This window comes from Eleutherodactylus coqui, chromosome 10, assembly GCF_035609145.1.
Source record: "Eleutherodactylus coqui strain aEleCoq1 chromosome 10, aEleCoq1.hap1, whole genome shotgun sequence".
In the NCBI taxonomy this organism is placed as follows: Eukaryota; Metazoa; Chordata; class Amphibia; order Anura; family Eleutherodactylidae; genus Eleutherodactylus; species Eleutherodactylus coqui.
The window spans coordinates 31532412-31544748 of NC_089846.1; the positions used below are offsets into that span (position 1 = coordinate 31532412).

At 47.9% G+C, this 12337-nt stretch overlaps 1 protein-coding gene and 1 non-coding gene across 2 annotated transcripts; both read left to right on the forward strand.

Annotated features, from left to right (window-relative positions):
- Positions 1–88: 88 nt before the first annotated feature.
- SSR4 (signal sequence receptor subunit 4) lies at positions 89–10287 on the forward strand. Its single transcript, XM_066580772.1, has 6 exons — positions 89–284; positions 5784–5902; positions 6485–6559; positions 8786–8875; positions 8951–9016; positions 10098–10287. The coding sequence occupies exons 1-6, from the start codon at positions 104–106 to the stop codon at positions 10200–10202; spliced, it is 636 nt and encodes a 211-aa protein (XP_066436869.1). The 5' UTR covers positions 89–103; the 3' UTR covers positions 10203–10287.
- Positions 5937–6072, forward strand: LOC136581188 (small nucleolar RNA SNORA42/SNORA80 family). Its single transcript, XR_010787061.1, has one exon. It is a non-coding gene; the product is annotated as a small nucleolar RNA SNORA42/SNORA80 family (small nucleolar RNA).
- Positions 10288–12337: the final 2050 nt, after the last annotated feature.

A 12337-nucleotide genomic window follows, 5' to 3' on the forward strand; every position in this document is an offset into this window, starting at 1 on the left:
GATAGCATTTGACACGTAAAGTGAGGTTTGCAGGGCAATCCTATGAGAATGGTTTAAAAAAACACGTAAGGTTAGTCTCGTGAAGGTGATTCCCACAGTAAAAATGGCCCCTTCCAAAGCGTATCCCAGCGTCCATTGCGTTCAAGCTGAGGTGGCCCAGTATGACCCCTCCCTCTCCTGCTTCTTCTTTCCTGCTACTGAGCTGTGCAGTGTCTGTGGAGGGATGACGGCGGGAGCGGTACGTGTGTTGGTGGCTTTGCTACTGGCGGTGGCAGGTTGTACAGGTGAGTAATATATGAAGTGGATAGCGCCAGGATTGTACCAAGTATATCAGGGGGTCTCCCAATGACAACCTATATCGATGGGGGGGTGGTGTAGCTCAGTGGTTAGTGTTCTGACTGCGAACCAGAAAGTCGTCAGTTCGAGTCCCAATGAAAGCCACTAAAAGTGGTTGGTGCATGGCATTGGATTTATGGTGGGATGTTGATCAGTGATCCCCTCATAGTGTGCGCCATGCAATAGAGACCTGCTGCTCCCAACCATTGGCAGGTTCTAACCCCGTGTGCCTGACCACTGAGGTGGGCTGTACAAATGGCTATTTTGCTGTATATTAACTCTTTCCAATACTGTGTGATGACATTATGATTTACGGCTGTACAGCTCCGATGTTGGAAGACGTCGGTCGAGGTTATCTTACTGTATATTGCCAGCCTCTCTGCTGTCGGGCCTACCCAACGTGTCACCTCATGGCTTTAGCTAGCATATAGCGCTGTTCTATAACAGCAGAAAAAGAGTAAGCCCCAGGATACAAATTGGATTGGAAAGGGTTAATGGTTATTACACTTCATGACTGGGTTCTGGTCGCCATTTTTCCTTATTATTAATGGTTATTACACTTCATGACTGGGTTCTGGTCGCCATCTTCCCTTACAGGGTGAGAATAAGAAGTGCTGCCAGATGGTGGGATCGTTCGTTACTGGCACATCTACTCCTGTGGGCATCCAGTATTGTCACCCGCGGTCGAGGTTTTCTATTACAGAACTCAAAGTCTTTACAGATGACCCTCCGATCCTGGACAAACAAGATGGCCGCACTGCTTTTCTGTCTAGCTGATGCATTAGTGACTGGGCAGCATCACACACGTGGCGGTCGGGGCAGCCTGTAGTGACTCTTCCACAAGGTGACCGTTGCATCTATGCTGTCACTCAGGAGCGATAGCCGTTCAGTGAGAGGAAGCGGAGTGCGCCAGAACTCTCCTCTGATCGTCCGCCTCCATTCACTGTTGTTTTAGGCGCAGTGTCACGTGGGTGTAAATGCGGGAACGCTCCTCAGTGCGTCCGGGTGCTTTGTGTGCGCAATTCAGTCGCGGCAAAAAATATACAGCATGTTCTACTTCTTTTGCGCAGGGAGATGGGACTCGTTACGTGAAGGCCGCTCACACACTAGCGTGGTTTTTTTACACCGTGTATCACATGCAATACGCCATAACTAACTTTACATTACCGCCAATGCTGCCTCTCTCTGTGACCAGTCAGCTCCCGTGTTACACAGGACGACTATAGCTGAAAACCACCCTTTTGGGCGATGTTTTTATATTGGCGGCAGCCTGTGTAAGAGTACACGAAGGACTATTTCACACGAGCATCCATACGCAGTGACTAGAGCGCATTGATCTCATTGGGTTCATACACAGCCGAGCATTTTTCACGCAACTTTAGGTCGCATGAAAAAAAAACCTCAGTATGTCCTATCTACTACAGTGATGTGATAGCTAGACAGCGATTTCTTATATCTATGGACACGATAGAGAACGGGGGTTGTACCGCTGGATTGGCGCATTGCCATTGCCAATGTGGTTCCAATATACAAAAAGGGTCTAAAAGTGAGCCTGGTAACTACAGGCCGGTAAGTCTCACCTCAGTAACTGGAAAAATATTTGAGGGGTTTCTGAGAGACGCCAACGTAGAATACCTCAAGGAGAACAACGGAATAACTCCTCACCAGCATGGATTCATGAAGGGTCGATCATGTCAGACCAATCTGATCAGCTTCTACAATGAAGTAAGCTCTAGGCTGGACCTGGGAGAGTCTATTGATCTCGTATATCTGGACTTCTCTATAGCATTTGACACCGTGCTGCATAATAGGCTGATATATAAAATGAGGCAGCTCGGACTGGGCGAAAAAATGTGTAGCTGGGTAAAGAACTGGCTCAGAGATAGAAAGCAGAGGGTGGTAATAAATGGCTCATACTCTGATTGGACCACAGTCGCTAGCGGGGTGCCACAGGGCTCAGTATTAGGCCGCATTCTGTTCAATTTATTTATTAATGACCTGGTAGAGGGGCTGTACAGCAAAATATCAATATTTGCAGATGACACAAAATTATACAATATATCAATACAACGGAGGACAATGTGCGGCTACAAACGGACCTAGATAAGCTGGGGGCTTGGCGGGGGGGGGGGGCGGGAAATGGCAAATGAAGTTCAATGTTGATAAATGTAAGGTTATGCACATGGGCAGGAGAAACGGATGTCACCAATATACACTGAATGGGGTACTGCTAGGGAAAAGTGAGATGGAAAAGGATCTGTGGATACTAGTGGATTGTAGACTTAAGTAGAGCAATCAATGCCAGTCAGCTGCTGCAAAAGCAAATAATGTCTTGGGGTGCATTAAAAGAGGTATAGGGGCAAAGGATGAGAACATTATCCTCCCTCTGTATAAGGCACTTGTCAGGCCCCACATGGAATACTGTGTACAGTTCTGGACACCGGTGCTCAGGAAAGATGTTGCAGTACTGGAGGGGATTAAAGGAGGGCAACTAAACTAATAAACGGAATGATGGGACTGGAATACCCAGAGAGGCTATCAAAATTGGGACTATTTACTCTAGAAAAAAGACGGCTAAGAGGTGATCAAATAACCATGTATAAGTACATGAGGGGACAATACAAGGATCTCTCCCATGATCTGTTTATACCCAGGACCGCGACGGTAATGAGAGGGCATCCGCTACGTTTAGAGGAAAGCAGGTTTCATCACCAACACAGAAGGGGGTTCTTTACTGTAAGAGCAGTGAGACGGTGGAACACTCTGCCTGAGGACGTGGTGATGGCAAAATCCATAGAGGAGTTTAAAAGGGGCCTAGATGTTTCTCAAGCAGAAGGATATTACAGGATATAGACATTAGGTGACCAGCAGGTTTGTAGTTCCGGGTCTTACATTTAGGCAGGAACTATCAAAGGTTGATCCAGGGATTATTCTGATTGCCATTATTGAGTCAGGAAGGAATTTTCCCCCAAATGGGCTAATTGGCTTCTGCTTCTTGGGGTCTTTGCCTTCCTCTGGATCAAGAAGCGGGTTGAAACAGGCTGAACCAGCTGGACATTGTCTCCCTCAGCCTGACATACTGCTATCTTGTGCGTATGATGTGACTACACGATTAGATTCGCTGTGTAGTTATGCACAAAATCAGTGAGATTTTTGTGCGTTTTTTTTATGTGCGTAAATACTCCGCATTGTCTTTTTTTTTTTTTTTTTTTTCTGCCTATTGGCAAACTTTTAACACAAGGCAACAACGTATCTTGGCCTGTTAATACGCTTACTCCCGTGTGAACGCACCCTTGGGACTTATTCAGACGGGCGTATACTGGACGGGTTTTCCTGCGCAGCCGATATACGTTGTCCCTCGCTGGAAGGGGAGGAGGCAGGCCTGTCCGGGAGCTAGTGCACTGAGCTCCCGCCCCCTCTCTGCACCGCTCGCCACTGCTTGCAACGGGAGGGTGGGATGGAGGCGGAGCTAAGTTCTGCTTGTCTACCCCACCCCCCTTCCATCGCGAGAGGCCCGCCTCCTCCCCTTCCAGCGAGGGACAACGTATATCAGGCGGGAAATCCAGCCAATATACGCCCGTCTGAATAAGCCCTCAGGCTTATGATGCATAGTAATACCCCATGCGCAGCCGTTAGAGGACTGGTGCGGCCATCTTTGTCCAGAACTGGATTGTCACTTTAAGGGGAACCTGTCACCTCCCGATGGCACCATGAACTACGTTACGGTGCCAGGGGCGTAGCTATGGGGGTGCAGCGGTAGCAGTCGCTACCAGGGCCTGAAGCCTAGTATTATACATGGCTCATGGATGGTTGGGGGGCATGTTACCGGTTTTGCATTGGGGCCTCAGCCTAATCCCTTAAGATCCTACCAATGTCTCTGGCTGCTAGGGTGGCATCGATGGCCTTCTTAAGAGACCCAATAATGTAGAGGAAAGTTGTGGGGCCCCCATGCTGAATTCTTGCATCCAGGCCCACAAGCCTTTAGCTACACCTCTGTGTGGTTGTATTTGGGGACGCATCGGGGATGTACTTTTTTATTTACAATTCGCGCACATGTGTGTTTGCTACATATATTACATCCCCATAGTCTATATCGGTGTGTGCTGCACACGTAATAGAACATGCTGCGCTTTTTTTCACACGTATAGGGTGAATGCAGACCGGCAGACTTTAATTGCGTATTACAGAATGGGAGACCGCTTCCGGATTCCGCAGCAAATACCGCCCATAGCATGCAATGCACATGAGCAGACACCAATTGCGGTTTCCGCTCACGGATAAAAAATGTCAGCATGCTCCATTCCCATGCAGGACCCGCACAGACGGCTTCCCTTGAAGTCCCTGGAAACCGTCCGACCGGAGGCCATTCTAGAATGTCAATTCCGGAATAGCTGCGGGACCTGTGTCATCGCCTAACAGGGAAATCTGTACTGCGCATTTGCTCAATCCAGACCATCCGCAGTACAGATTTCATAAGAAAAAAAAGCAGGTTTTAATGGCCCGCGTAGTATGTGGACGACATACGTCTGTGTGAGCAAGCTCTAAAGCTTTAGTCATTGAATAATTAATAAAGGTGTTTTCCTGGGAAAATACTGTTAGTGACCTACCCTCAGCATAGGTCCTCAATAGTTGATCGGCCGGGGGCCGCCTCTCAGCTGATCATGCACCCATTGACAGCACTGGTATACAGCAGGGTCGGAGTGGAAGCTGATGCGCCGATCTCTGTATAGTGGTCGGCGCTTGTAATGGCAGGCGTTGATTTCTATGCACCTGCAATTACAAGCGCCGACCACTACACAGAGATCGGAGCAGCTGCTTTCGCTTTCACCCCGATGTGTACCACCACTGTCGGCTTCAAATTCTTGGGCAAAAATCTGCTATGTGAACAAACTTTTAGGGTACGTTTACACTTCCGCATCACCTGACCAGCGGCGCTGCGCTTACTACGGGCCGACGGGTACCGGGGCAGCTGATTCCGGGTAAAAATCTGCATAAGTGGTGCAGATAGTGATTCTGTTGTGGACGCAGAAATGCTATGTGTGAGCATTACCCTAGATCTGCGATCTGACTGTGTACTCTGTGGATTCCATTCTTTGCAGTGCGGAGGGAGAGGTCTGCAGCTTCTTATTTCCGTGGATGTCCGGTCGCTGGCAGACCCTCCTGTGCACAAATGCCTTTTACACGGGACAACCTGTCGGGCAGCAGATACCTTACAGGTCGTCCCAGCAATAATCATTCCTGTGCTTTTACACATCACTCAGTGACTGGAGGAAGAGCGGGTCGGGATCGTTCTGCTCGCCTCTAATCACAATAAACAGGCAGTTACTCATAAGTGATCGCCTACCTGTTCACCTGGCCAATCAGCTTCTGCGGCAGAAAACTGAACATCGGAACGGCAAACGAATTCTCATTCCCATTCAGTGTTCTCACCATGTCTTCTCTTTCAGCTGAGACCTGCACAGAACCGGTCATCGTTCCGTCCTACTACACTACATCAGACGCCGTCATCTCTTCGGAAGTGGTCTTCATTGTAGAGATCTCTCTGACGTGCACGAATGGCGCTCAGGTAACAACACCACGCTGTCCCTCTCCTCTTAGCAGCATGGCAATGGATTTATGGTGGGGTCCTGGTGATGACCTTCCCATAGTGTACTCCATGCAAGAGAACAGTTCTGCTCCGAACCATTGGCAGGCCTATGCCCATAAGCCGTGACCACTGAAGTGAGCCGTACAGTCATATACCGGTACATGGTATGAGGGTGGATGTATATATGATACACAGGGGACTTATCTGGCTTGGACTGTCCATTCCTGCCAATATAAATCCCATTGCTGTCACTTTACATCTGATATAACCTGGGCTTGCATCTACTGTATGCATATATTTCCTTGCACAGCGATATTCTTGGCCTCCAGCTCTGCGGGGAGCTACAACACGGCGCCATTCACTTGTACAGAGCTCATTGTCTACGCAGTGTCTGGCCATCAGCACCTCTGTGCAACGGAAAAGCCAAAGTGGCTTCTGTCCCTTCTTCCTTAGGATGAGGCAGAGGCCCCGGGGTCATCAGGGCTGATATTACATCTGTGGGTTATTACTGCCGCACATGTTGTCCTCTAACCCACTGTCCTCTCTGATATCTCTCCTTAGAATGTTGCACTTTATGCCGATGTGAACGGGAAGCAGTTTCCAGTCACCAGGGGTCAGGACGTCGGAAAATATCAGGTAAGGGTCTTGCCAAAAATGAAAATCCACATGTTCCTTCTAGAAGGCTCGTTCTTTGCATTTGCTTGGGTTAATAAGGACCCAAAGAAGGGGCAGTTTTGGTGACAGATGTATTTGGAGAATGCAATAAAGGGGTGCGGAAAGTAACATGACTTTTAATCAGTGTGCGCTAAAATAGAAAAACCAGGCTGCCAAAATACACAAACTGCTCAATATACCCAGTAAATACCCACAAACATGCCGTTTATCAATCACTGCAGGATCTAATAACCCATCAGAGCTAATACAAAGAAGGTATTGGAGCCGTCTTACTGCCACCGCGATGATCTGCGTCCACTTGGATGCTACAAGTTACTGGTACTCCAGTGTTCAGCATGGACTAAGAGGAGACTCCCAATCAGGTTCCATCCTCAAGCAGATGTTAGTTTGGCCTCTATAGGTTTGTGTCTGACATCCGCATTCTGTAAAAGCTGCAAAATGCTTATAAATATCTTTTATTGGTGCGGCCTTACAGCAATGGCGGGGTAGGGATTGTTCTTATGTGGTTACACTTGTGACGTCTGGGAGGTGGGGTCTTTTTCCTTATGAACTGGCGCAGGAACCAATGCTGTCATACAGTGTTGCTTTATTAAGTCCAGACTAGGGTTTCCATATTAGAGATAGATATAGACCTGGACGGGGTTGCTCTTTTCAGGGCGGGTTCTCCGTGATGCATTTCAGGGCTGACTAGCTGGTAGGGCATTATAGGGTTAGCTGTGATGTCTTTACTGTGGAGCATTTGCTTGTGGATGGAACCTGATTGGCAGTCTCTTTTTGGTCCATGTTGAACTTTGGAGTACTACTGCTACCAGCAACTTGGAGTGACTGATTGGGCATGGGTCATGTAGGTGGCGGTAAGATGGCCCCAATTCCTTCTTTGCATTGGCTCTGATAAGTTATTAGATCCTGTGATAATTGATTAAATCTAATTAAAGGGATTGTGCCACAAAAGCAAGTTATCTGTTGCTGACCGAAAAGGAGGTAACTTGCTGATCAGGGGGCATCCAACTGCTAGGAACCCCACTGATCCCAAAACAGTGATTCAATACATCCACAAATGAACGAAGTGGCGGTCACACACACTCACTGCTGCTCCTTTTATTTTGATGTGATTGCCAAAGATGGTTGAGCAATTGAACTTCATTATCTTGTATTGAAATGCATGGGTCGGCAGCGTGTGTGTAGCCGCCGTTCCATTAATCCTTGGGTGCCTCAGACCCCTGTTCTCGGTGGTCTGTCCTCACCGGTATTAACGTTATCCCCTATCTCGTGGACAGCGGATAACTTTTGCAGAACAACCCTCACAATAAAAAATGAGACATTAGATGTGTCCGCTCCCGTGTTAGTTTGCCTTATCTCTTCTGACAGCATAGCGACAGTCCAGCTTTCAGCTAGCTGGGCCAGTCTGGTTATTGGGGATAACCACCAACTTGGTTGTCAGCTAGCCCAGCCTTCCCACAACCCTGCGCATTTTAGATGCCCATGCAGTATTGTACTGTAATGTCCTATTTGTATCAGACCTCATTGTGTAATAAAGGTACAGTATCTATTAGGGGAGGTATGCGGCGCTGCAGAATCTGGGGTGCAGTTCATACAGCGCAGACTTTCTCACACTCAAAATTGACTTTGTCAGTTGTTGGTCGCGTTCCGCCTGGAAACCTGTGAATCGGGTGGCCGCACGTTGAGTTGCCCCATTGATTGAGGCTAAATCCTCCTCTGGATCTGCATGCAAATTTGCATTAGGTCCAATTATACCGCAGTGGTTTTTGCACAGTATGTAAATGAGATCTTGAAATCTCATCAAAGATGCTGCAGACAGTCCTGCAGGAAGTCCACAGCATTTCCGCTACGTGTGAACCCAACCTTAAAGGAAATTCCATAGAATAAAACGTCAAGTAGCCTTTTTTTTTCTTTTTTTTTTTTTTTTTTTACGCATTAGATTCCATTCTAAAACTTCATATAAATTAATGTGACCGCCTATGTAGCTGAAAATCGTGCTTAATTAAATCTACAACGTGCAGCGAAGCCACAAATGGCTGGTTTGAAAAATAAGCCATGCTGATGGGGCGCGAGGAGGCAGGAACCGTCCTTACATTACATTATATTACACTGAGAGAACCTTATGTGCACTAATGAATAAAAGCAATGACTGTTTGATATTTTACGTCTTCTTTCCTTTTCCGCCAGGTCTCTTGGAGTCTGGAACACAAGAACGCTCACTCCGGCACCTATGAAGTGAAGTTCTTTGATGAAGAATCCTACAGTCTGCTGAGAAAGGTCAGCAGGGGGCAGTGTTCTGGCTTCTGTCTATTAGTAATGTGTTCAGTGGGCTCATAATTACTTTTTCTTTAGGCCCAGAGGAACAATGAAGACATCTCTGCCATCAAGCCACTCTTCGCCGTCAATGTTGTTCACAGGGTAAGATCACTCCACGCTGATCCATGTCACATGGGACCTTTACGATTAACAACTTACAATGGACCTCCGGCTTTGGAAGAACCATTCTAGAGGAGGAGTGTGCACAGTAATCACTCCTCTAAATACGTTGCATAGCAGTATGGACCGGCTGTGTCCTGTGCTGCTCAGATCTATGCACTAGGGGGCATGCTATCCAACTACTGAGCTTCGGCATCCGGTAGGAGAGCCATCACTATGTTACATCCTACAGTGCTGATTCCTTACTAGAGCTTAGGAGAGTAGAACAGCCTGCCTAGGGCCAGATTAGGGCTGTCCACAGTACGGAGCAGTCATTTATGATGCTCCCTTATGGTAACACCGGGTAGTGCAATAACAGTCTGCCCCCTAGTGCATAGATCAGAGCAGCACAGACTGTGGACGGTCCATACTGCTGTGTAGAAGTGAAATCTATCCTGCAGTGTATACACGTCCATCAACAGGACCCTGAGTGAGAAATTGCTCATTAGCTGCTAGTCGCTTCAAACAAAGCAACTAACAAGTGACTTCTTTCTGTGTAAAGAGGAGCCGCTCATTCTTTGAGGGACTGTCTGTTTGCAGTGAATGGAGTTGGCCGGCTGGAGGAGATCTCCGATCCGCTCCAACTCCATTCACAGAACAACTATCACTCCTGTGTGAAAACAAGGCTAGGGCTACAGGGCGGCTTTGGTTGTGATGCACGGTCAGAGATTGTAGTATTGCAATCCAATGTGAGTGAATGCTGTCATGTTGTAACTTGCAAGTTGCCCTGTCAGCAATACAAATGGCAAGAAATACAGATTTATTGGGGGGATTGTGGGGTTACAGTCATTTGCAAATCATTGTAGCTGCTCTTCTAAGTCAGAGATGAGGATCCCAAGCTGATCATCACCTGCTATTGACTTGTCTGAAATGGGGAAGACTTTCTCGTACATCCGGGTGATAACATCTGAGCGCTGTCATGACCGCCCTTCATTTGTCACCAGACGTTACCAGAACCTGCTAGATCTTTGACAGTATTCTTCTTTTTTTTGTGCATTAATAACTTGTATCCTTGTGCTTTCAGGGTGCATGGAACGGTCCTTGGGTATCCACGGAAGTGTTGGCCGCATTGATCGGCATTGTACTATATTACACAGCATACACTGCGAAGAGCAACATCCAAGTGTGAGAAGAACAAGGGAGAACGACCGACTGGTGTATAAACTTGTCCTGTTTTTGTCATTGATACGAATAAACCTTTTTCTATACAACGATATTTCTTGCTGATATCTGTGGAATCGCACTACTTGCTACAACTATAACCTCGTGCTCTAAGGCCTCCCTCACACAGGGCGTTTTATACAGCGTTTAGCGCTGCCTTTTCAGTCCAGCGCTAAACGCTGTACAGCACTCCCATTCATTTCGATGGGGCTGCTCACACAGGGCTGAAAACACAGCGCCTTCCAACGCTGCGCTTTGACAGCGATGCAAGTTCTATTTTGGGGCGTTTTCAGCCCTGCGTCGCCCATTGAAATGAATGGGCAGCGGTTTTAGCACTGCTGAAAACGCGGCAACACTCGGTGCCGCGTTTTTGGCGGCGTTAACCGCCGATTTTCGGGGTTAGGGCTTGCATTAGCCCTACCCCGAAAATCAGTCCCAGCTAGGTAGAGAAAAAGAAAAAAGTAATACTCACCTAGCCGCTGCAGTCCGGGTCACGGCCGCTGGTCTCTGTCGCTGATCCGGGCTTCCTCTGCACTCACAAGTCTATTGCCGTAGGCCTGGTTTGAGAACCCCGCCTCCGGCAATAGAGTGCTGTGACTGGTTGTCGACGCTTGCTCGATGCCCAATCACAGCCCTTCATTGACTGTCTCAGCCAATCAGAGCTTGCCGGCGCGAGACAGCCAAAAAGGGCTGTGATTGGACATCGAGCGCTCCAATAACTAATCACAGCACTCTATTGCTGGAGGCGGGGTTCTCAAACCTGGCCTACGGCAATAGACTTGGGAGTGTTGGAGAAGCTCGGATGAGCAGCAGAGACCAGCGGCTGCGACCCGGACTGCAGCGGCTAGGTGAGTATTGCTTTTTTTTTTTTCTTTTCAGCATCCTTGGCTGCAGTCAAAACGCTGGCATAAAGTATGCCAGCGCTGCTGAAACGGGGCGGAATCTGCAGTAAATGCAGTGTTAAACGCTGTGTTTCTGCAAACGCCCTGTGTGAGGGAGGCCTTACCTCTAGCGCTGGCTCCGTTAGTACGGCACTCTTCCATCCAGCTTGAAAGAATAGCTGCACTTTCAACTAAGATTTGATATGTCAAAAGTATTGATCAGTGGGGGGTCTTGTTGCTGAGACCCCCACTGATCACTAGAATATGGGAGCTGCAACGGTAACCCCCCCCCCCCCCCCCCCCTTGGCTGTCTTCACTGCTTATCAACTCCCGGCAGCTGAAGCTAGCCTGCATACAGGTCTATAGAAAGCGCTATACCCCTCTATGTGACCCTGTTCAGCTGCCGATAAGCAGTGAAAATGGCATAAGGAGATTTGAGCAACCCCGTGAGATCTGGTCATGTGTGTGTGCTGAAGTGTAAGTCACGGTTCATACATGCTGGTAAAAATTGGTTCCAGGTGATTTTCAGTATAAATCTCGGACTTCTTACTGGAGTTTAGACTCCATTTACAGCACATTTGTGTGACACCCGCTGGAAAAAGCTCTCAATGTCTACAATTGCCGCTCATGACGTTGGGGAAAAAAATGTAGACATTGTAACATTTTTCAGCGTATACACATGGTGCCAACATGGCCTTGTTTACCGGCTTGGCCATCCTCTACCATCCTCGCGCTGGATCCATCAGATATCAGTAATAGGATGGTAGAGAAAGTTAATGCAGAGCAAATGTTGAACACAAAAACGTGATAAAATACATGGATGTTAACCATTTCCTGACCTGGGCACTTACAATGTAGGGGCATTCAGGAACTGGTTAAACATCGTGGTGCTGTACAATCAGCAGTAGGTAAATGTAAGCGTGCCTGGGATAAGTAACCGAAGGCCTCCTGCCCACGGCCGGATATTTGCTGCGGGCATCGGCACAGCGGATCCGCAGCAAATGGCGCCCATAGTATGCTATGGAAAATCGATTCTTCCTCTACACTTGCGGAAACCCAATTGCAGTTTTTGCAAACGGAGAAAAAAAATCGACGCATGCTCCATTTTTCCACGCATGACACGGATGGCCGCAATGAAATTACGGAAATGTTGCAGCTTCCGCGTGATCGCCTAGCAGCAGCGTCGGGGTTCTCTTACTGTATATTGCCAGTGTCTCTGCTG

Excerpts from the sequence above, each read along its gene's own strand:
- SSR4 (XM_066580772.1), top strand. The coding sequence starts at position 104 with ATGGCCCCTTCCAAAGCGTATCCCAGCGTCCATTGCGTTCAAGCTGAG. Across the intron at positions 285-5,783 it reads GGCGGTGGCAGGTTGTACAG|CTGAGACCTGCACAGAACCG; the intron begins GTGAGTAATATA and ends CTTCTCTTTCAG. Across the intron at positions 6,560-8,785 it reads AGGACGTCGGAAAATATCAG|GTCTCTTGGAGTCTGGAACA; the intron begins GTAAGGGTCTTG and ends CTTTTCCGCCAG.